At 47.7% G+C, this 25,306-nt stretch overlaps 1 protein-coding gene across 1 annotated transcript in view; it reads left to right on the forward strand.

Moving 5' to 3' along the window:
* DCAF12 (DDB1 and CUL4 associated factor 12) overlaps positions 1-25,306 on the forward strand; it is a 304,177-nt gene that overhangs the window by 65,897 nt on the left and 212,974 nt on the right. Inside the window, exon 2 of the mRNA XM_085628764.1 lies at positions 13,126-13,380. Coding sequence (XP_085484890.1) covers positions 13,126-13,380 — 255 coding nt within the window. The remainder of the gene's footprint in view (positions 1-13,125; positions 13,381-25,306) is intronic.

The raw sequence follows: 25,306 nt of genomic DNA on the forward strand, positions 1-25,306 counted from the left end.
CACTCATTCCCCACTCACCGGTATGGATGAAACAGTGTTCTACCCTGCAAGGTCACAGAGTCTCCAGAGCAGCCTCTGGCCAAGAATGCTACTAGAAAGATGCACCTGCCTGGACAAAGGTGTCCTGCTGGTCAAGGGATGAATTCTAGGCCAGGCTCCCCACCCTTGCACTTGCAGCACAGATGCTGACTCCAAGAGCTGCTACTGCCCACGCCTAGTCCGCTATGCGAAAACAACCGCCTCTTTCTCCACAAGGGTCTTGTTCAGCCTTTCTGGACAATTACATCCTGTTATGGCCAGCACTTTTCTAAAACTAGTCCACAGAAGTCACCTAGAGGTGGTGCCAAATTAAAGCAAATGCTCTTTAAAGTGCCTCTTCAATGGAGTGCACAGGTAGGCAAAATGCTATTTAGCTCATAGCTCTGCAAATTATTGCTCTGCTCCTACATCACGTCTGTAAGGATCAGAAGGAAGGCCGTGGCTCAATTTTCACTTTCCGTTCTGAATTCCGACATTCCAATTTGCAATTTCTTGTCACAAGCTGTTGGTGTGTTTGTGTTGCGCTTACTGTATAGCTTCACCAAAACAGCCCTCTTCTATGGAAGAAAGTCAGCTCGGTTTCCACTTGGAACTGCTCAGTAATGTATTTATTTGTGTGTATTTAGAGAATCTGGTGAATTATTGGTTAATCATTGAGTCACACTGAGGTGTGTCACATCATCTCCAATAAGTGAAGAAGGAAGGTACTTCTACAGACATTATTTTGCTCCAAGCAAAGATCCCTAACTAGGCCTAGGCCAGGGACAATGGTACTGAACTGGGTCCAGGGAAATGACTATTTTAGTGCACCAGGTGCAGTGGCACCGCTGCCTAAGCATGTAAAGGGTGCTCTAATCTCCAATTATGTCCGCATGTCACTGTATAACCGATAGAAGGCAGTGTAGGGGCTTCCTTGCTTATAAAAGGGCCCCTGAGAAAACCAAAAACGGCCACCTGGAACCCATTGTGCACCACCGGATGAGCCTAGCAGAGGACACTGCTCATCTTCTGTCAGGGGCATGTCCAACATGGGTGAAGCTCGATTTGCCGGAGGCGCTGTAGATTAATATTTACAGGGTGAGTAGGTCCGAGCCTCGGTCACTGAGGCTTTTGAAAGGCGCGGGGGCAGAGTGGGGGGGGGGGGGGCATTTGAGACGAGTTGGAACGTTATTCAGAGAAAATAACCATTTCTATTCCCATAAGAGTGGGACAGATATCATATTGACCTCTTGTCTGCTTCTCAATTATCCAGTTCAATTCCATATTTTTGCTCTCTTTAATTTCCTTATCATTTTAATTAAATCGTGGGTGGGGTCGCCGCGCTGTGTTCAAGTTATTTGAGTTTGTGGCTGATGTCCAGAAAGTGTCACCGGCACCATTCAGAACACCTAAGGTTTTTGTTTAAGAGGTCCCAGCAACTCAATTAAACAAGCGCGTGCCTGCCTTGTATAGTTGCAGCGCGCAGTTAAACTAAAAGCTGAATCAAGCGCGGGGTGGGAGCGTGTGAGCACGCGGTGGGAGCGTGTGATGCAGAGAGGAGACGCCATGCGCGTGCACATCGCCGGTCCGTGCGTGCACAAGGTTTGTCTCCCTTTGCGCACCAAACCGACAACAATAGTCTCGACAATACGAAGCAGTGCATGCGCTGCGTTCGCTAGGCGAGACCTAAAAAGAAGCCCAAAAGAAGTTGAATCTTCCTAAAGATGTAGACAGCCTAGGGGAAAACCAATAGGTTTCCGAAAAAAATGCTAGATGGGCGCGCAAGAAAATGTATTCACTGTTCTCAGTTATAACATTGTATTTTGAAATATGTATTCGTAACCTCCTTTGATTCAGGATACTAATTTCACACGGAATCAAGTCATTTGAGCATCATGATTAACGTACGCATTTCTATTGCTATCTTTTGTAAAATGATCATGCAGGTTAAAGTGAATTTCATATCCATTATAATTGCAAAACCAAGAGAAATTCAGCACCTGTGCTCTCCCTAGATAAATGCAAGCAGGGACTACAGGACTGTAAGATGCTGACTAGAAACAGAACAAGTATCACAGGAGTGGAGAGGATGTGGTGTAGTGGGAAGAGCTGCTGCCTCAAGAGCTGGAGATCCCGGTTGGCGTCACGGTGGAGCACCATCCTGTGATTCTGGGCAAATCACTTAATTTGTCCTTGTGATACATTGCGCTATATACATCTGCTGCAAGATGAAAAAGTATCACGAGTAAAAACTTTATGGAAAAAAAGTTCCACCAACAGTAAGCAGTATTTTGGCAACTGGAAACTGATCAGAGAAACAGAGGAGGAACAAGCATTGGTAAATGCAGAAAAATATGCTCCAGCCAATAGAAATGGAGGATAAGTGACTGGCAAGCGCAGGAATCAATGAAAAGCCAGGAAAGATAGGAAGCAGGATGTAAGTCCCTTTCAAGTTTATATTAAAAACACTAGATTTCTCAAGCAAAGCGCAAGCGCTGTGCAGGCGAAACATAAAAAACAACTGTTCCAGAACATAATGCTTAACTTGGATGCCTGCCACGAAGTGGAGGGGGGGGGGGGTCGGGGTCTCCTTTTACGAGGAGCTATAGACCAGGCAAGCAGCGAAAGAAGAAACCAGCATTCTCGTCAGTGTCCCTGCTACCTGAAAGAAATAAAATGTGTGCAAGTGTTTAAACAGCAAATCTAAAGGGTTCTTGGTAGCCAACATGTGTTAATTGATGGAATAACTGAAGTATCATGGGGTCAAAGTTATTTGGAGAGATAATAGAAGGATGAGTTCTGTAGTGTGTCCTAATGGAATTTTTTTTTTAAAGGTTTGTAGTACATACAGTTGATTTCTTATTACTAAGTATTCATCTTAAACACTAAAGGCCTTAGATATTTGCAGGCAAGATTCTTGGTCACAAATGTGGCATATGTCCCGTTATCCACATTAGAGGTGTATTATAGCCTATGACATTTGTAATACAGCAGACAGAATATTCGTCATGTTTTGTATTCCATCCGCAAAATCTAACTGAAGCCCTTTTAAATCGGTCTTTAAACCTCTATGCACATTTTGCAGCAGCCTAACTTCTGCAGTGTGTAATACAATTTTAACATAATGACTTGCATATTCACAGTTCTTTGTCTCAGTCTGGGACCTCGTAGCGTTACAAATACACGTAACCGTTCTTGAGTGCAGCCTTGTAGCATTACAAATACATGTCGCCATTACTGAGTCTTATCAACCAGGATTCAGTTTTGTGACTGTTTGGTTACACACACATACATCTGCAGTGATCACATTAACCTGCTCAACTTTCATAACATAAAAGAATGCATTTGCTTGATATAGATTGTCTTTTTACTTGTAAATTGTGCTTTTAACATTGTTATCCTGTATCCTCTTAGTTGGTTGTTGCCCTGTAAGTGCTTTTATGGCCAATATTCCTGGCCAAATAAGGTTGATTCTGAATGCATTTGTCTCATTTAAGGTATGTTGTGTTTTACCAGCAACATTGTTGCACAATACTTTATTTGCATCCACGTCTCTGGCCCTGCACTGACACATCCCGACCTTGCCCTATAGCGCTCAGGATCACAGTTCCCATACTTTATTTGCTTCAACCCAAAAACGAGTGCAGAATACTTCATAAGAGACCGTCATTGCGACCCACCCCCCCCCCCCCTCATCTGCCACACAGCCTATAACACAGCAGATAAAATTACTGTGCGTGTCCTGGCAGCTGCAGTAGCCCTGGCTAAAACACATGACGACGGGGCTGAGGCCCATTCAGCCCAAAGGACATTGCGCCAGTCTTCCTGTGGCTCACGTGTTTCCTGTAGTTCTTACTCTTCCTTGTGCCTCCTGTGTTGCTTGCTCAGAGCTTTGCCTTGCTGTGTCCCTGTGGCTCGCGTGTTTCCTCTAGTCCTTACTCTTCCTTGTGCCTCCTGTGTTCCTTGCTCAGAGGTATGCCTCGCTGTCTCCCTGCGGCTCGTGTGTTTCCTGTAGTTCTTACTCTTCCTTGTGCCTCCTGTGTTGCTTGCTCAGAGCTTTGCCTTGCTGTGTCCCTGTGGCTCGTGTGTTTCCTGTAGTCCTTACTCTTCCTTGTGCCTCCTGTGTTGCTTGCTCAGAGCTTTGCCTTGCTGTGTCCCTGTGACTTGCGTGTTTCCTCTCTATTTTTTTTTTTTTAAAGATTTTTATTGATTTTACACACCCAAAGTCCTGTGGACCAACATTACACACGTTAGCATCATACCAGGAGCCCTCCATCAAAAGACACATTAGGAGAAATCCATTCTGCTACGTTCCCACCCTATATTCCCCACCCACCGCCCTCTCTACCCCCACCCCCCCCCCAGCCAGTGTGCCCGCAGCAACCCCTCATCAACCGCCGTCCATCGGGCCCCATGGTCTGAGATGTCCCTGCTCCGGACAAACGGGAAAACCCTATCAGTGTTCTCACGAGAGATGGGGCCACGCAGTGACCTCCCTCCGCAGCCCTGTTCCCACCCGGGCTCCTCATCAGCTGTCCATGTAAAGTGCAGATACCGAGTCCTCCATGAGTGTACCTAAGTAACCCCGTCCTGCATGGACTCCCCCGTAGCCCCCGCCGACCCTGTCCCAGGTTCCACTCTCCGGTCCATATCTACAGAATCCCCATCCTCCACATTCCTCGTCTCCCAGGAGCGCAGCTCTTCCACCAACACCCCCTACGACCTCGCCACGTCCAGCGCCTTATCGTTAGCGGCCCGTCTGGCCATCTGAAGCCGAAGCGTCCCTTCGCTTCCCGCCCAGGCCAGGAAACTCCCCCTCCATCTCCGAAAACTCGGACCGGGCTTGGCCTTCCAATGCAGGGTGAGCTCCCTCTTCGCTAATATCAGACCCAAATCGCAAAACTTTCTCGTAATTTTGGTACGGGGGGTGTGTTAAATGGTAGCGGCAGTTTCAGTCGATAACCTTTCAAGTATTGCCCGGCGGTAATCGCCTCTCATACCTTTCGATAATTTACCAATGAAAGAGGCAGGCGCCGGAGACTGGAAGGCAGGAAACAAAGTTTTTATTCCGTCGGAGCAGAACACATCAGATCAGACAGCAAGGTATCGTCACGAGGTGCTCTAACTGCATCTCTGAGGCCTGGCCTCTTATACACAGGTTTATGACTTTATTGCAGGTTTATCACACATGGCACATTCTTGAGATCACTTTGATGCATGAAAGAACGTCTTCGGAATCCTTGGCTCAGATCCGATCCCACGCATAGCTACAGTAGAAGTTCCCACCCCACCCGCAGTAGGAGATGGCTATCACACAGCAGGATATTCCGCCACTTCCCGGGGGTGTGTGTGACCGGTCGGGTCTCAGGGGGTGGGGGGCCTTGATCTGCTGTAATCCCTCTGATGTGGGGTGTTTTCCTTACAGCAGGGGCAATAAACTGCATCCGTAGGGCTAGGTGATGGCCTGGGATCGGTTCGGATAATCGGGCGCGGAGGATGGGGGTTATCAGGAAGGATGTATGACCATGTATGGGATGAAAGGAGGTGTTGGTCAGGCACGGGGTGTGATTCCATGGCAGGGTCGCGCAGAAGGAGAGGGTTTATGGCCCGTGTATGAGAGAGCGGGGGTGGCCGGCGCGCGGGGGATGCTTGCAGCGCCAGGGGAACGCGCTGGCGATCGACAATGAGCGGGGGAGAGAGTGGGGTGCCTAAAATGGCGGCCGTGCGTTCGCTGTGGGTGGCGCTGGGGAGAGGCAAGATGGCGCAGATAATGTTCAGTTACTAGCTAAATTTCCACAGGTGTGCGGAAACCACAACAAAAGGCAAGTCCCCATCTCCGCTTCCAACTCACGCTCAGTCACCTGATTCAGGCACGCCACCACGTCTGCCTAGTACGAGCCCAGGCCCCGGCAGGACCAGAACATGTGACCAAAATCAGCCCCCTCTACCCCGCACCGCGGGCATGGCGACTGAGAGCCTCCGAAGTACCGCAGAATTTTAACCGGAGTGAGGTAAGCCCTATGAAGAGTGTAAAATTGGATCAACTGAAATCTAGCATTGCGCGTGCCCTTCCAGGCCCGCCGCAAAAGCTGCGCCTAAGTCGTCTCAGGAATGGGCCTGCCAAGATTCCCCTCCCATTTACCCCGCAAGACATCCAAGGGTGCCAACCGCTCCGTGGATAGCCGTCTATAGAGACAAGTGATGGCCTTGACTGTACCCGCTGCCATAGTGACGTATTGACATCCCAGGGAAATTGGGGGTTCCGACAGCCCCATTTTCCTTTGTTTCTGGATCCCACGTACCAAGGCAGCATGCAAAAGATAGTCCCCCCTCGGTAGGTTATATGCCCCCTGCAGGTCCTGGAACGACAACAAGACGCCATCTCCATATAAGTCCCCAATCATGTGCACCCCACACTCTTCCCAGTGAGCCAGGGCCGACCAATCCCCACCGTGCGGGAGGGCCGTGCACATGCCCAGTGGTATCTCCGGGGCATACGGCAGAGCAAACCCTGCCCTTTTCTGACTACGGATCCAGCATAGCCGAAGCGTACGTTCCTCAAGGGTAAGCTGGTCCAATCTGAGCCTCTGCCGGAGCACAATGAACGACTACACATGGCGCGGGATGACCCTATCTTGCGGGCCCTCAGGGCCCCGAAACTCACGCGCCACGGCTTGCGTCAGCCACTGCAGCTGTGCCGCCAAGTAGTACCATTCAAAATCTGGGGCTGCCAGCCCTCCCGCGGCCTCATCAGTGTAGACCGCGCCACTCGTCGCCTCCCAGTTCCCCAAATAAACCCTGTCATCCATGACCGAAGCGTCTTCAAAAAGGTGACCGGAATCCAGACCGGCAAAGTACGGAAACAATAGAGCAGGCGCGGCAGCGCTATCATCTTCAACAGCGCCACCTGTCCAGCAACCGAGAGAGGAAGGGTGCGCCAGAACGCCATACTACCCCTGAGCCCCCTCAGCGCGCCCCCTACATTCCCCTCGAAAAGGTCATTGGGGGGACTCGCGTGTTTCCTCTAGTCCTTACTCTTCCTTGTGCCTCCCGTGTTCCTTGCTCAGAGCTTTGCCTTGCTGTGCCTCCTGTGTTGCTTGCTCAGAGCTTTGCCTTGCTGTGTCCCTGTGACTCGCGTGTTTCCTCTAGTCCTTACTCTTCCTTGTGCCTCCCGTGTTCCTTGCTCAGAGGTATGCTTCGCTCTCTCTCTCTGCGGCTCGTGTTTCCTGTAGTTTTTACTCTTCCTTGTGCCTCCTGTGTTCCTTGCTCGGAGGTATGCTTCGCTCGCTCTCTGCGGCTCGTGTGTTTCCTATAGTTCGTACTCTTCCTTGTGCCTCCTGTGTTACATGCTTAGATCTATGCCACACTTTCTCCTCTGTGGTCCGCCTCCTTGGTTTCTCACACTCCTGTATCTGTCACTCTTTCCTTCACCTCATGCCAGCTGTGTGACTTAATCTCCTTTATGACTCCTGCTTTCATTGTCTGTTGTGGATCTTGTCTCCTGTTGTTCACTGTCTCCTGTGGATCTTATCTCCTCTGTTGTACAGTCTCTAGCTTCCTGAGTTTCTCTTCTTTCTTTCTCTCCTATGATTCGAGACTCCAGTACTATGTGCCTTGCTCTCCTACATGCCTTGCGCTTTCCTCTGGCCCTACTTTCTCTTGTGCCTCCACTGTTACCCCTCCCCCTCTACCTCTGACTCGTGCCGCAACTGGCCCTGCTGTCTCTTTGACTCCCTTGTATACCTCCCCCTCTCCCCATGACTCGTGCTTCCTCTGACCCTGCTCTGTGACTGCCTTGTATCTCCCCCGTGACTCGTGCTGCCTCAGGACCTGCTATCCCGTCTGCCTCCCCTGTATCCCTCCCTACCCTCAGACTCGTACCTCATCCAACCTCACTTTTCTTTGCTCCTCCTTTTACTCCCTGATACCCCTTCCTCTCTCCCCCGTGACATGTGCCTCTTCCGGCCCTGCTCTCCCTTTGACTCCCCTGCATCTCTCCCATCCTCGTGGCTTCTCTGGTCCTGCTCTCCCTTGTGCCTCCCCTGTACCCTCGCTCGCTCCACCAATGGCTGCTGGGTCGTCAGTGCCTCCCTCCGTCCTTTATGCCGTCCTGTCTGCCCTACGCCTCCTCTCAGCCTCGTTTTCCTCCTCGGGCCCGGTGCTTCCGCTACCCGTGCCTTGGAATGATTCGAGCGGCGGCCTGGTTCGGGTCCCGAATTCTGGGTCGGTGTCTGAATCCCCTGCCCGTGGGAGCCGCTCGGCGGTGACCTGGGGCTCCCGAGTGCAGGCATGGCTCACGGTAGGCACCTCGCGGCCCCTGTCAGTGGGAGAGGGTGGGCGGCGGCTCCGGCCAGGGCAGAGGTCGGTGTAGGAGGTGAATGTAGAGGTGGGCCGCTGCCGAGGCTCAAGGGAACAGAGGAGCCCTCTAGTGCTGGCCTGGCCTGGAAGGAACACGTGAAGTGGGCGCCGCGGTCCGGGTCATAACGGCCCCGTCCGCCGGCGACGCTGCATGTGCCTGAACCTGTTTGTGTTTGAGTGTCCGAACCCCCGGTAACTGACACCAGGGTGGCGCCCACGCGGTACCGCCTCCAGTAGTGGCATCGCCTGCACCGCCCACGGAGGCAGCATCCAGGACCCCCGCAGCGGGCGCCATCCGAGCTTCATCCACCGCGTCCAGAGGGTACCACCCAGACCGTCCTCGAGGAGGCCGCATCGATCGCATCAGCAGGACACTGCATTCGTAGAGGGAAACTTTGAAAATATCTACAACCCCCGCAGGGGCCGCCATCCCGCGCATCTCTAACAGCATCTAGAGCTCCGTAGGGGCCGCCATCCCTCAAGGAAGCAAAACCTAGACGATTTACGACACTAGCAAGACTTTCACTCACAGCATCAACAGGGACACCTTTCCAAGAGGGCGCTATTCAAAGCATCCGTGATCCTAATCCACAAGTGGCTGCTCCCAAGGCCTCCTCGGGCCTTCACTCACAGCTCTAAAGGGTACAGCACCCACCGGGAGCACCATTCACAACTCACCCCTCCCAAGGCAACTTCAGAGCCATCAGTCATAGCTTTTTTGTTGTACAACACTCACGGGGGCCACACCCCCAAGTGACCCCTCCCAAGGCGTCCTCGGAGCCATCAGTCACAGTATCTATGGAGGACATCATCCGCAGGGTGCACCATCTGGAGCCTAAATAGGACATCGTCTGTAGTCCAAACCTTAGCTCATCTACAGGAGCCACTATCCAAAGCATTCACATATGGCACCCTATACACCAACACCTGGTGCCCCCACCCACAGGTGTTACCACTAATCGAGGACCTTGTGCACAACATTCTCATAGGACACCATCCACAGCAGTCAATCGGGCATACAAAAACTAGAACACCCACAGCTGGCATCATTTGAGCATCATCCACAGGGGTATCGCTCAAAGCATCCAAATTCATTGTGGGTATCACTCAGAGGGCAAAATCCTCAGTGGCCTCTATTGGACGTACACTCCTCAACATCCTTAGGTTGCATCAACTCCTCTACGGGGTGGCATCCATTGGATGTACAACCAGGGTCGCAATCAACTGTGGCCACCTTCTAAAGCACCTATAGGCATATCACAGTTTAGCATTATTGGGGGCAACATAAAAAGTTCTCCCTACGAACTCCGTAGGGGCATCACTCTAAGGTTTGGGTCATCAGCAGGTGCCTGCATTCACCCAGGACATTTTCCGTTGGGGACAGTATACTCACCCTCGTGGCTGAATCCACACATTTGCCCATCTACAGGTGGCAGGTAACATCCACAGGACGGGCTTCGATTGGCACATACATATTCTGTAGTGACCTTACAGGAGAACTCCAGTCTGATTGCACAGGAGCAGCTTACAGAGAACCAACTGTATATCCTTTGTTTATTATCCTGCATGGATTCTACCGGGGTCCAGCCATGTCTTCATGCCAAGAAGAGACTGGTCAGTCATAGTCGCGGCTGTCTGTCTGACATCCAACAAGGCCTGTTGCCTCTTTTACCTTTATTGGCAATCGTTTATTAATTTACATTTTTCAAAGTAGATAAAGATGAGTCTAGGGATTTCTTGATACCACCAACAACATGGTACCCACTGTAGCATTGTGGTTGTTCTACCAATATGTAGCTCTTTTTCTGATACTGCTCCTCCAAATCAGTGTGAGCGCATCCTATTGGTCTATGTAGGTTTCCAGTTTAACACCTTCGTTCCGCAGTGGCTTTCTGCAAGTTTTAGTGGTGCTAATAGTCGAGATAATACTGGTTCGAGCCGTGATGAGCATGCTTCGTGGCTCACAAACATTAATTCGTCAGCCGAGTTTCACCTATCAACCTTCATTTGCCTCTGATGCACGAGTCTGCTCCCCAGATTGAACAAGTAACTTTAGACTATTGGTTTTATATTAGCCAGCAACGTATGATAAACTGTTATCTTCCCACCGATTCACACTATATCAGACTAAGTATTCTGGTTAATTGCAAATTAGACTTGGGCAATGACTTGGTGGGCGTCTAGACTACTCAGTAGCCAGGCCACATTCTCAACACAAGCCTTGGCACTGCCAGTGCCAATACGCATGGCTTTAAAGGAATGTATGCTAATGTGTTAAAAACCTGGGAACTACTCTGCGTTCTCTTTTTCTCATTTGCATACTTTAAGACACTCCAAGCCTGAAAGGACACTGTGTGTGTGTATGTACACACAATATTATGATTTTATTTAAAAACTTAGAAATTTTAAAGCTAAATGTTAAGTTACAAAATTACCCTGAATCAAGCAATTAATATTTTTAGCAAAACAATTTATTTAATGTAGTATTAATGAATAGCATTGAATAAGTTGCAAATTACACTAATTTAAGATTAGGTTGATAAAGTAATTGCTATGCATTTTAAAATTGAGTTGGCTGGATTTCATATTTTTCATTATACACTAAAATGTAGAAATATGACCATATAATCTCGTTTAGATAAATGCATGTACAAAAGTGGTTTTGGGGGCTTACCCCCCATTAAAGAGGGGTGGGGGTGGGGGGGGTGAGTTTCCACTTTTTAAGCAAGAATTTTTTTTACATTTTAAAGTCACTTAAGTACTTTTTTATAAACTATACCTATTAATCAGAAATGGGGTGGGGTTGGAGGGGATTAAAATTATATGTTGGACTAGGAACCCAAATCGTTAAAACTGACCAAGAATTGTTATTAGAGAACCAATATATTTTGTGAGGTTGTCCGTCTCGAGGGCTTGTACACATGAGTGGCATCATAGGAAAAAGCATGATCTGGCCAGCTAGGTAGTGGACAATTACAAATAAGTCAATCTGTTTTCACTGGCTGTGACCATTTGAATGATAGCATCTTGAAAGACCTATGCCAAAATAACCTCATGATTGGGTGATTCAGTAGATTTCTGCCTTGTGCACCGCTTTGCTCCAGTCAGTATTTTTTCTCTTTATGGCAAACTTAGTTTTGTATGCATGCATAGATGTGTGTGTGTGTATGTATGTGTGTGTGTATATATATATATATATATATATATATATATATATATATATATATATATATATATATAATCCAAAGATCGCTCCTTCTGGATTGCTCGACCCAAGAGAGGTGGCGCAAATGCCGGCGAAGCACGCCGGCTCGTAAATGTCCCCACACAATCCAATGTTGCGCTCAGTCACCAAGAAACACCAGAATCCAAGAAAATGTCCAAAAAGAGGTGCTTATTCCTCACAACGCGTTTCAACTCGTGATCAAGACTCTGCAATGAGTTGAAACGCGTTGTGAGGAATAAACACCTCTTTTTGGACATTTTCTTGGATTCTGGTGTTTCTTGGTGACTGAGAGCGCAACATTGGATTGTGTGGGGATATATATATTCTTAAATTGGAAATAAACCATGGATTCCCACATGAAGAAGCAGTGCTATCTTTGTTTTCTTCAAAGGTGGATGCCAATTATACTAAATTGTGGAGCTATTTCATTCTGCAGGTCTTGATCAAAGAAAAATATTTCGACTTCGCTGTTTGTCCAATCAAAATAGTATGACTACAAATACAGTGTGGTCTGTATTGTCTGTCTACTGCTGTCATATAATTATGTATTCAAAGAAATATTTTCCTTTGCCGTACCTTGCTGTGGTATATTTACGTTGTATATTTGCTGAAAGCAATGAACATAAAAAAACAGTGGCATTAATTTAGTAACTGGAGTTTAGCTTAATAAAACATTGAAGTGAGCTGAGGCGTTAGTTCAACCCCTGTAGAGTTTATGAACATTTTTGCTCACTATGGAAAGGATTTCACTTTTTTTGTAATAAAAACTATGTGTTTGCTGCCAGCGAAAAACTATATTTATCAATTATTTTTACCAACCAGAGGCCAGCTGTTAGGGATTTAGTCCTAACAGTAGTCTGCTTTAGAGCTTCAGCGCTGTCATTGCTCAGCTATTGGAGCTTTAGCTGTCCCTGTGGTCAGCTATACTGGATTTAGCCCCGTTACCAGCGTACATCTAGTGGTTCAGTGCTACCAGTGATCATAGTGGATTTATCTCCGTCTTACCTTCCTGTCTTCAACCTCCTTTTGTGTTGCGCTCCTTTTGCTTTGCTTCCACTCTTTCCCACCTTTTTTCGTCATTCTTCACCCTTCTCGTTATAACATTTCTCCCAATCTCACACCATCTCCCCCTCTGCCTACCCGCCCTCCCCCGCTGGCTACCTTTCCACTCAGCCAGATGCCTAAGATGACTACCTATTATGTCCTACCAATCTGCCAACCAGAACAGTTTGAGTGTTTTAGGGTAGCTTTTTCTAGCCACACGTTTTCTACCTCATTCACTGTTCCCTTTCCTCTTGTCCCTGCGCTTTGAGGCAGTTTCAGTGCAGACTGGCAACCAATATATGGCAGCATTTTGTTTACTTTGTGCCCTCTTGTGTTTCTGTATATTCTTTGAAATGGAGCCTGTCCAAGCCATTTGTCGAATAATGGTCATGTTTGTGTATGAGCCTTCTGTATTATCCCATGGCTATGCTTCCGCTAACATGCATCACTTAGACATAGTATCTCAATGTGTTTTACAGCATGGCTGGGACCATACTATCTATAAGAGGAAAAGACTCCCTCCTGTGAAGAAATCGTTGGTGTACTACCTGAAAAGCAGAGAAGTAAAAGTTCAGAATGATTCCGGCTACCACAGAGTATTGTGTGGTTATGCAGCTCAGAAGCTTCCAAGCCTCCTGCAGGAGAAAGAGTTCCAGCTTGGGACCCTGAATAAAGTGTTCGCATCTCAGTGGCTAAACCACCGACAAGTGGTTTGTGGAACAAAGTGCAATACAGTAAGTGTGTATGTATGTTGATTTAAAAAAAAAAAAAAAAAAAAGTATTATTACTGGGTGAAATTCCGTGTGATAGAGGGCACGTATTGGTTTTAGCTGACTGTAAGAAGACTTCAATTCTTTCTGAGAAAGGGACATTTTGACATATTTGTATGTACTAATAAGTTGTCTGTACGGATGTTATTTATTAATGGGAAATATATTGCTGTTATGTTAATATTAAGCCACCCGCCCAATTTATTATTTACTTTTAGTCATCCTCCCTCGTGGAGAAAGAATTTGTAGGGTATTGTCAAAACTACTTGAGGCTGATCCTCGTTCTTGTTCCCAAAACACAACCACGTGGCATTTTTATGGGTTATTATTTCGTTAGTGTAGTCAAAACCCTTGATTGCAGACCTTTAAGACATCCTGCATCTATAAATGGACACGTATGTTGGCCATCTTCTTTCTTTTGGTTTAGCTTGCACAGGTGGTTCGGACTATAAGCAGGTCAATGAATCTTTGAAGGCTTGTAATGTTAAATGTAATCTGCAAGACAGCCAGATGGTCTGCGCTCTCTACTTTCTGCATTCCCTTTACTTGGAATGCTAGCGCCAGAATACTTGCTCGGTTTTGAATGATCAGACTAGGGCTTAGTGTATTTGCTGTTCACTCTGTGCTGCTTGAGTTGGAATCTACCAGCGTTAACAAAGGAAAAGGGGACGTAGGGTGTAGCTGGGTACAGGCTACTAGCTGTTAGGCACTTTCCTTCGTACGTGCCACTCGCTCTTTCCCTGACCTATTGATTTCAAAGCATCGAGACATTTGTGGATAAGGAAAATATTTGACGAGGCGCACAAGTGGCTAGATATTTGGAGCCATGGCCTATACAGATGGCATATTAACAATTCCATAGTTGACAGTGCACTTTGGTAGCTAATGGGATCAGGAAAGATGCCCACATATAGGAAGGAAGATAAAATGCAAAGATTAGAAGAAAGTAGTCCGTACGATGAGTAGCACGGCTTGTTTGTTACATAAATGTCAGTTGTTTATGTAGCCTGAAAAAAACCTTTGAGACAGTAGTTTTAACTTTCAGTTTGAGAATAATTGTTACGAGCGCCAACAATCTAAATGCAAGCATGTTTCTCAGGGGAAACAAATCTGTGCTAGACTGTCCATTCTAGTTTGTGTCCGCGGTTTCCCACCGAGTTTGTGATTAATTTACATAATACCTACAGTATCGTAATTAATTATACTTTCATCAGATAATCATTTTTTTGACAGCTGACACTGAAGTATCAGATTTGCTAAAGTGGGAAATTATTTGTGGACGAAACCAGAGTTGCAAGAAATTGAACTATTACTTGTTTCTTAAATGAGCTACCCACACACCATCTAGGACTGGATCTTGCTAGGTAACCTTGAATATGTGATTTATTAGTGAATGGTGTATGTACCAAAATGTCGAGATTATACATCGCCCACACGTATTCCAGGACATTTAATGACAGTTACTGTTGCATTTAGTTATGATTTAGGAAAAGGCTCACGTTTTAACAGCACAAACCCACACTTAACAGCTTGCATAGTGTCGTTGGTAGCTTGAGTAGAACTTTGCGGAAATAGCCTTGAATGAATAGTTGTACACCTTATATCTTCAGGATTTTGGCTGGAAATCAAACTCAGTCAAAAACGTTAGCAATTGTGGTTTGCGCAATTTGAAAAATATAAATGTCTATAAATAATTTTTGCTACTGTAGAGTAAGTGTCAGAATTGTATTAATAGTTTAGCAGCATAATTTGTTATGGTTACACTTTTTGCTTTCTCTAGCAGTTGACTCCAGATAGTTTGAAGGGGGGGCACTCCACCTCCCATCACCTAAATCCTTAACCTCCCCTCAAAGAAATAATCTACGCAAGGTCAATTACTTGCTTTTAATCTGCCATATTCTGGTGTGGATTAGCACTCCACACTGCAGTGCAATCCAGTTTATTTGTGTACAGTGTTTTTAGTAATGCCCATATCCTCAGCCATTTGAAAGTGCAATCCCCGGCATAGACAGGGCTACCTGCGTCTTCTCTGGGTAGTACTTTCCTGCGTCTTCTCTGGGTAGTACTTTCCTGCCTCAACAGGTTTTTTAAGATTACCAAACATCAGACCACCTACGCACCTTCTATATCCTTGCTTGGCCTTTTGACCAGGTGGAGTCCCATCACGAGACAGGAGATTGGTGGTTGGGACCAGGCTGGGCTCATCACCTTGGGGGACCTGTTTCAGAATGGTCAGCTCCTCTCTTTCTTGGCCTTGATCCAACACTTCTCTTTCCCGGTCTTGATGGAACACTATGGCTAATGTGAAGGTCAAATTCTTTTTTTACGCCTCACTGAAAGGTGCCCTTAGGGACATCTGGGTGAATCAGGATGCAGAGCCACCCACCAGCTCCGTCAAGTCCTACATACCCTGGGTAGCGGCTGTAGAGTAATCATTTGAAAGCTTGGGCCCTGACTGACCAAGTGCAAACCTCTCTTCTGAAATTTTATATATATATATATATATAAAAAACACAGGCACTTGCTTTACTGAGCATTTTAATTAATGGGAGCAGGGTAATTAAGGGCCAATTTAGCCAGCAATTCCCAGAGGCCGCCCTGCACCTCCCGCTTCGTTGCTGCCTCCCAGGCGCTGCGGTGGGCCCATTAGAGGAGGGGGCTACTCTGCAGGCTTGTTTCCGTTTGCTCTCAGAAGCCATTCATAATTCCTTACATTTGTAAAGAGTACAATGGAGGTTTGTGGGGGTAGGGCATTTGAGAGAACGGGTCTCCCTGGTGCAAACAGAAATGTCAAAAGAATCGGGAAATCTCAAACGCCGAACGGGTATGGACGTCTGTAGTCTTGTTTCATGTAGACCATGGGGAATCTCTCGTTACAACTCATTAAAAGAAAATTCCTCACTCAAGCAGGTTTGTGCGTGTCCAGATTTCTGAAATGCTGTGATGGCAACAATTTTCCAACTTGCGCCTTCATTACCCACTGTAGTCATTCTCTCCTCCTACAGCACTCTTTCTTTCCTCTTTAGTTCTTGCCCTACTCTTCCATTATCCTACTCCCCCCCCCCCCCCCCCCTCCATTACGCAGGCCCCGCTTGCTCCTCTTCGCTTTCCCGCTCCACGAAGACAGTGCAGATATCGTGACAGCCTGTGGTGACAAACTAAAACATTATTTGCTAATCCTAAAAATGTTATTTTGCCCCATCAAAACTTGCTTTTCTCAGCACCAATTCAATTATAGATGCTACAAATCCTTCTGACATTTAATTCCATGCAGTGGGAGAACCGGAAATGGGAACACGCACGAGCTCACTAAGCCAAAAATCGTACCCCATTTTTTTGTCAGAGTTCCTCTCATCAGAAGGCTTCAAGGGCAACAGTAAAATATATTTTTAAATATATTTTATGGGACGAGGGGGATTCTGTGGCAGTTGGAGGAAATGCTGTTCCCTGGGATCATCAAGACTCCATGCCTGGTCTCAGGAACTGGTCATAGGTGTGGTGCACACATTACTGTCGTAGCAACTCCTCTCCAGCGGCAGACTGGGAGCCTATCTTAATTCCAAGGTGTATTAAAGGTGGTGTGGGCTTGGTGCTGGAGTGATGGACTGCAGACTAGTACTGGCTGCCCCATTTCCCTTCCCATGCAGCCCTGTTCTTCCCCGTCTTGTCATGACTGACGCCTCCCCATCTCCTAGTCCTTCTCCCTCACCCCCAGTACTCTCTTACCATCGCTCACACATCAGCCCCGTTTTCCCTCTCCTAATCCGATCTCCCTTTATTTCCTTCTCCCAATCTTACTGCTCATTACCCCCAGTCCTGCTCCCTTACTTCCTTCACCCCAACCTTCTATTCCATTCCACTGTCCAATACTGCGCCATTTTCCTCCTTCCAGTACTACTGTTATGTTAAGATTTGTAGGGCGCACATATCGCACAGTAGGTTTCCTGGAACCTAATGGAGGAACCAGGTATTCAATTTTTGCAAAAATCTAGGATGGAGCTGGTGGAGGTATGATATGTGCTACTACTCTCAATTCACATCTGAGTACTGCTGTCCCATTCCTCCTGCCAAAGCCACTACCCCATTCCTTCCTCAGTAGTACTGGGAGGAGGGAATAGAGCAGAATGACTGTCTTATTCCTTCCTCCCACTCTTTCTGCCCTATTCCCGCTTCTCCATACTACTGCCCAATTCCTCCTATTACTGCTTCCCATTTTCTTCCTTCCTATACTGCTTTGTCATTCCCGCCTCTTACTCCTGCTAATATGTGTGAGTTTGTGAAAATTAACTGACCTCTTGCACGGGCTTGTCCAGTGCCAGCTGTTCACTGTCAATAGAACTGAAGCAAAAGTCTACAGCACTTTAACTACTTCTCAATACAGTGTTATACTGTGCCTAGTTCTGTTCAGTCACCGTGGGAATGTCTCCTTCACTGTCCCTTTACCTTGACTTACATTAGTACACTCACTGTGTTTTGGAAATAGCAATTTTCCATGTTAATTGAGTTGGACCCTTCACATAAAATGTCAAAGCGTCTTTCTTGTAGAACATTGCGTAAGAGAAGGCAGGCAACTGTTTTTTCGTTAAAAATCGCCGCTGCCTCTTGACTTAAGTGTAAATAGTGAGAGGATCAGCACCTCAATGACAGAAAATACATTTATTAGCAAAGCAAAAGGATCTCTGGATTATCACAGGTCTTCAGTCAGACACATTGTTTGCTACTCAACTACAAACACAACAGAAAAATATCTTTTAAAATATATGCTCAGATTAAGTGTCTGCTATAGCTCTTCAATGCCTGGCAGCACAGCACCTAGGATAATGTGCTGAATGGCTATACACTTAAAAGTTCCAAAAGGCAAGACCTATTGGCTAAGCCGATGCGTGTTATCTTAAATATTAATGCTTTATTTTGTACCTCTTTGTGGATGAGGGTAGAGTGAGGGCGTAGGCAGAAGCCGCATGAAAGCTCAGCTTGTTATGGGCTCACGGTTGGAAAATATTGCTCTCTTGATTGACCGACTCTCCCCTAGGCCCCTGAGTAGGCATCCGGGGCTACCAGCTTCTCGCCTGCCCCTTAATAATTTTGGCTCACCTCATCAGGGAGTTGGTAGCCCCTGATTGCGACCCAGAGCTTCCTTTCGGTGGCATTACCCATCATTGATCACCCCAACAATCTCTGGAATTCCTCATCCTAGTTTACTGACCTCGGCACACCAGAGATCCACCCTCACTACTCCAACCACCCACCTTAGCACCGTTTTCGCTTACCAGCTCTGCTGTGTGCATCTCACAGACAATCTTCAATAGGTTGCTATAATCCTCAGAGGAACTCCACTTCCCTTTCACTGTTGCTCCCTCTTAACTGACCCACAGCTTAGCCTCACCCGGCCAACACCGGTTCCATGAGGACCTATCATCACCTAGGCCTGGTGGCCAGTGGGAGGGCGAGCCAATGAGCGGGCTAACTACTTTCCTAGATATAATATATATTTTTTTTTTTAACATTAGTGAACAGGAGTGAGGGGTGGCTTGGCTGCGAGAGAAGATGGCAGCCTCTTAGCAGAGCTCCGCCTGACAAGGGATAGAACCCCGTGATCAGTCCATTATCCATCCCCAAAACAGGGCATAGAGTGTGGCCAACACCAAAGTAGAGGTCAGGAGTTTATGGAGCCACTTCACTCCACAATGCATCTAGAAGCAACTGATGCTAACCTGGCCAGACGCAACAGCGGAGAATGTGTAGTAGTGGCGGTCCATGGCATGATCCGGACAAAGAGTGAGCACAGACACAGCATACGGCATGGACGCCCACGAGTCAGGAAGGAGACGGTAAGGAGGTGTCGCGCCAATAAAAATAAGGAAAAGCAGGTGTGGAGCACTGTACTGGGTGCCACACATGTCTGATCCGATGTCGGAGGAGACGGGCAAAGCACATGCCCGCAAGCTGAGGGGGAGGTCGCAAGTAGACTCGTGCCTGGGCTCCACGGCAAATATAAGTGCAACAAGACCGGTGGGGTCGCCGATCACATCCGCACCCAATGAGAGACTGTGCGGCAGTGAGGATAGGAGCTCTGGAGCACCAGAAGGCTCCAATCGAGTGTGACCGGCCTGTTGGTGGCCCGGTAGCAGGGCAGTTGCCAGCGCAGTGAATGACGGAGCGGGTGGCCGAGCGCTAAGGGACAACTGACCCTTGGCCTGACTAAGCAAGTAACCTGACTAGAGTGAAATCGCACTAGAGACTGCTAGATGGCCAACCATAATGGTGCAGTGACGTGCCTAAGCCCGCAGAAAGCAAGGGAAACCAGGCCCAATGAGGGCACGCAAACGGAGGAATACCAAGAAAGAAATTAACAGGGGGCAAAACATCACAGCTTTCCTGAAGGTGCATCCAGTGGGTCCAGGGAATGAATAAATGTAGCAGGTCAGCCCAACTGGGGTAGCCACTAAAGATTCTCTGCCCTAATCACCACTTAAGAGACAGTTGATTGCCACCAGATAATCAACATTATAGGGGAACGAACTACAGGATAATTTGGTGTCGAGACAGGGTGCGCAAGACATCCTAATGGTCCACTGTGGGCGGAATGGGAAAACCCAGAAAGGTGGGAGTTCCCCAGTCCAACTAGATTGACAGCTACGCAGTCCCCAGGACCCCTGCAGTGCCACAAGAAGAGGAAATTGCAGAGCCTTCACTGGGAGCAATTATGCCGGGTATCCGAGATCTAAAAGGGGCACTAGAGCCCAAAATTGACTCGGTACAGATCGAAGCAAGCCAGATCAGAGCGGACCTCCACAAACTCTCTGAGAAAGTTACGACAGCAGAGACGAATATAAATCGGCTCCAGTGCACAACGAAGCGCCTGGAAGGTCAATTCCAAACGCTTACTCAACAGGCCATTGAAATGGCGGCGAAACTTGAAGATCTGGAAGGAAGGGCGAGAAGGAATATCATCAGGGTGGTGGGGGTCCCGGAAGAGGCAGAGAGGCCCAGTGTTTATCTCTTTTTGGAAGACTTTATTGTGAACATATTGAAGCCCAAAAGACTATCCAAATTTTTCTCGATTGAAAGGTCACATCATGCGCCAGTACCACTGCCGAGACTCTGGGTCCTCTGTGGACAATCATAGCGAGGTTTTAATTATCTAGACCGCGATGCAATACTCCAGGCCACCAGATCCAAGGGAGACCTTCAGTTTGAAAATGCCCAGATCTGTTTCTTTCCAGATTTCACACTACACAGTGTCAAAGATGAAGTTTCGAAACGATAAAATGGGAACTGAGAGACCGGGAACTCAAATATTTGATGTTATTTCCGGCAAAGCTACGTGTCATAGTAGAGGGCAAGATGTGGCATTTCACACCCACTGAGGAGGCTTGGGAGTGGCTGGAAGGTTGGCGACCAGTAAACTGAGGCAGAGACAAGGGCATGGATCGTGGCCAGGGATGTCATGGCTGGGAGAATCGCACAATGAATCGGGAATTATGAGCAAGGGAGGAGACATCAGAGCCTGTTCCCGGAGCCAGTGGAAATGGCACGGAGTAATGTGCAGCAATCCGCAGCAAGGTAACAGAGGGCCTGGTTCAAAATATTGAAGGGGGGACAAAGGGAGTGGGAGGCTACCTCAATACAGATACTAGAATTTCTGCAGGTACAATACCCACGAGGTGTTCACTTAACACAATGATCTTAGCAAGGGGATTTAGATGAGTGACTATGCTGCTGAGTGTTCTATCCCAAAAATGTGTTTTTCTGCTTCTCCTTTAGTGGCATATCCTCATTGGGGCGGCCAAGGCACCCCCTGTTATAGTTGTTCAATGCAGATTTTGGGGTGACAAGCGTTCTGCTTGTTGGGCAGTTGTGGTTTGCACAACCTTACTAGCAGGGTGGGGGAAGGTGGAGGAGGAAGGGGATCAATTGTTTGTTCATAATTCTACTCTAGTGAGCAACCTAAAGGCTCAGGGAGCATACAAAGGAGATGGTCGACATCCAGTAGGAATATACTGCTACATGAGGATGCGAGAGCACATAACAAAGACAAAACAATTAATTCAGGGACTGTCAGCAATGGCCGGCCACAAGACCATGATGACACCCCTGAAGGTGTTGTCCTGGAATGTGAATGGACTCAATGGCAAACTAAAGCTTTCAGTGGTCTTGGAATATATCAAACGCTATTTGCCAGATATTGTTCTTCTACAGGAAACACACTTAAAGGGTAACCAATGTATAGCTCTAAACAGATTTGGCTATACTTTAATGGCACATGCAGGGTTCACCACTGGATCCGGGGGAGTAGGGGTGCTCGTTAGAAGGACACACCCATTCATTCAAGGGAGGGTATGGGCCGGCACATTGGGAAGATATCTAGCGGTCAGTGGCACATGGGAAGGGAAGAGATTAAATATACGTTCCGTTTATGCTCCACTAGGGCTACAAACTGCCACACTTGAGACACTGGGTCCCCTACTTCTGGAGCTCCCAGGAGGACGTTTGATTCTGGGTGGCGACATGAACGACATTATATCAACGAAGATGGATGTGGCCGGGAAGGAAGTGTCAGGGAGAAGAGTAGGTCCATTGGGGGGAGTTTCCTAGGAGCTATGGGCCTGGGTGACATATGGCGACACCAACACCCCACCGAGCAACAATACACTCACTTGTCGGGCGCAAGCGGGGGACTTCTTAAAAAAATAGACTACATGATAACACAACTTATGGGTTTGGGGGAATGCATAGGTTCAACACACAGGGTCCGAGGGGTGTCTAAGTGGGAATGACTGGCCCCCAGAGAGATTACACACTGCCCCCACGGATAGACTCATGGTACTTTAAGAGATGAGCCCAAGCACGAGTGGGCGCCGAGAAGGAGGAGAAACTACTAAAGTGCAGCGCCTTGGAGAACAACATAATGAGGCTAGAATCTTGGGTGACCGAGAGAGAGACGGACTCCGTAGAAGAGCAACATCGGCTATGGCTCCGTCTGAAGGAATTACAGGAGCTGCTGGAAGACAGCGCCAAGGTCCAGGCGTTGGCCATGCAGCACAGACTGTACGAGGCCGGTGACAAAGCAAATCAACTGTTAGCTTGGTTAGATAAGAGAATATTCTTGGCAGATGGGTTCCCGGACTGGTGGATGAAGAGGGCTATAGATATGTCACTGGGAAGGAAGTGGTGGATAAATTTGCCACCTACTATGAGGAAATATATGCTTCCTCATCCACAAAAACAGAGCAAGACTGTAGTGACTTCTTACAGGACATTACCTTGCCACGACTGTCAGAGGCAGACAGAGAGATGTTGGAGGGAGACTTAATGATTGAAGAGATAAAGGCAGCGTCCAGCTCACTGCAGTCGGGTAAAGCAATGGGACCCAACGGTCTCCCTGTGGAGATGTACAAATGCATGTTGAGAGAGACAGCAGACCACCTGTTGGGCATGCTGAACGGCGGTAATAGCCGTGATACCAAAAGATGGTAAACCACCCTCAGACTGTAGTTCATACAGACCAAGTTTCCCTGCTTAATTACGAAGTAAAAGTCCTAGCAAAATATCTGTCCCTGCACCTGGACAGTGCGATTACCTTCCATATACACCCGGATCAATCGAGGTTTATGCCCCATAAGGGAACCAGACTAAACTTACATATGTTGTTTGGGGTCCTTCATCTCACAGAGGCTATCTCAGACGACCCGGTGGCGCTCCTATCCCTGGACTCCAGAATGGCCTTCGACAGTGTGGAATGGAGCTACCGCTTTGCAGTGTTGTGTAGGTTCGGCTTTGGACCAGGGTTTATGGGGTGTGTTAGGCTGCTGTATAAGCCATTGGCCAGGGTACGAGTCAACGCCGCGGTGTCCCGGGTATTCTCTATTCAGAAAGGAACATTGCAAGGATGCCCATTGTCCCCACTCTTATTCGCCCTTGGCGGCATGGGTACGTCAAGACCCCCTGATTTGGGGGATCCCGATTGGAGAGGAGTGGGAAGAACATATCTCATTTCATGCGGATTATATCATTCTGTATGTTAGGAGACCACTACAATCAACAGACATGATACTGCGATATTCTGCATCTACGGGTGGTATTCTGGATACCAAATCAATTGAGGGTAGTCACTGCTTTTCCCCACTGGCTGGGGGCGGCCCGAGTTGACCTTTAGATGTATGGTACCAGTTGAGGAGCAAGGCGTCCAGTATTTAGGAATATAAATAACAATCGCCCAGGAGTTCTACCCCCCATAACTTGTGTTCACAGTTAGACAGACTCATAGTAGATGCCAAGCACTTGCAGACCCTGCCTCTCACATTGCTGGGGTGGGTGGCATTGTTTACAACTATAGCCCTCCCCCGACTGGTATATGTAATGCAGAACACGCCGTCTGAAGTACCCCCACCCCATTTCTTTCAAAGAGTAGATGAGGAGTTGCGATCCTTGATGTGGGGCGGGGGCGCACCACGGATAGCATTACGCAAACTGCAGAAAGTGGTCTATGATGGCGGATTAGCAGTACCTGATATCTGAAGTTACTACTGGGCGGCTCAATTGGTAACAGTAAATGAGTGGATGTTCGGGGAGCGAATGGAACCAGTATACAGGGTTGACAGACTAGCCATGGACAAAGGGGGTCCCCGCTCCATACTAGACAAGGCACTTTGTATGGCGCATTAAATCTTGTCCTGTCAGGCTCCTGTGGGCTTGTCTAACTTGCTCAAGCTTTATGTTCCACAACGCCTATTGAGATCGGCGGCCCGTGCCCAGGTTTGTATTCCCTGTGTTTCAAAAGCTAGAGCAGGCGGCTGTTCTTTTCGAAGTCTGGTGGCAAAACTCTGGAACTCACTGCCTGTCTCCAGCAGAGTAATTCAGAAGCACCTGGCTTTTCGTAAAGCCATAAAAACCTAGCTTTTCCCCGGCTCTGTCAATTAACATCTCTTTAGTTAACATCTTGTTTCTGTCTCCTGGGCGTTTGTCTTGGTTTGGGGCCGCGCTGGGACGCCCCGTCGCTGGGGCAGCCATGCGCTATACAAATCTGAAGAAATAATAATAATAATAATATACACCAAACAACTTGTGAGACATCTACCACAGCACACTCTGGCAGCGGCATTGGCATGGTGTGCCGCAACAAAATACCTAGTTTGGGAAGGAAAGCTCACGGGGATGACCCCACTCTGGGACAGCAATCGGCTGAAAAGGGTAAGCGAACTGCGGGGGTTTGCTAAATGGGAGCTGTTGGGCCTTGAGATTTTGGGAGACATATGGAGAGGACAGGTATACATCACGTTTATAACCCTGAAAACTGAATTTGAGATGGGGAAAGGGGAATGGTTGAGGTACCTGCAATTAGGGCATGCCCTACGAAATTATATCCATGAGTGGGAGACATAGGAAGAGGCCTCACTGTTAAAGGACAGAGTACTGACTGAACCATTACACGAAAAGGCCATTTCCTTTATATATAAGAAAATAATTTATAACGCCCTGGAAATATTGGGTTGATTGAGATCAACTTGGGAGGGTGATGTCGGTCTGCTTGTAGATGAGGAATGGGCGGAGGCACTGCGGGGCCCAAGAGAGGTGGTGATAAGGGCAAGGTTCCGACTAATCCAGTTAAAGGTCCTTCATAGAGTATACTACCCCAGAACAGTGCTACACTGGATGGGATGTACTGAGGATGCCTGTTGTCTGAGAGGGTGCGGACTGGAGGGGACTGATATGGGAATGCCCATTGCTATAGGTGTACTGGCAGAGGGTCGGAGAGGTGTTAGCAGCAGTTACGGGCGTAGAAGTGCTGCTGATGCCTAAATGGTTCCGACTTCTGATCCCCAGGGAGTAAGACTGGGTGAAACGTACAAGGCAATGGCTGGTATTGGCAACAGGAAATGTTGGAAGG

This window comes from Triturus cristatus, chromosome 2_1, assembly GCF_964204655.1.
Source record: "Triturus cristatus chromosome 2_1, aTriCri1.1, whole genome shotgun sequence".
In the NCBI taxonomy this organism is placed as follows: Eukaryota; Metazoa; Chordata; class Amphibia; order Caudata; family Salamandridae; genus Triturus; species Triturus cristatus.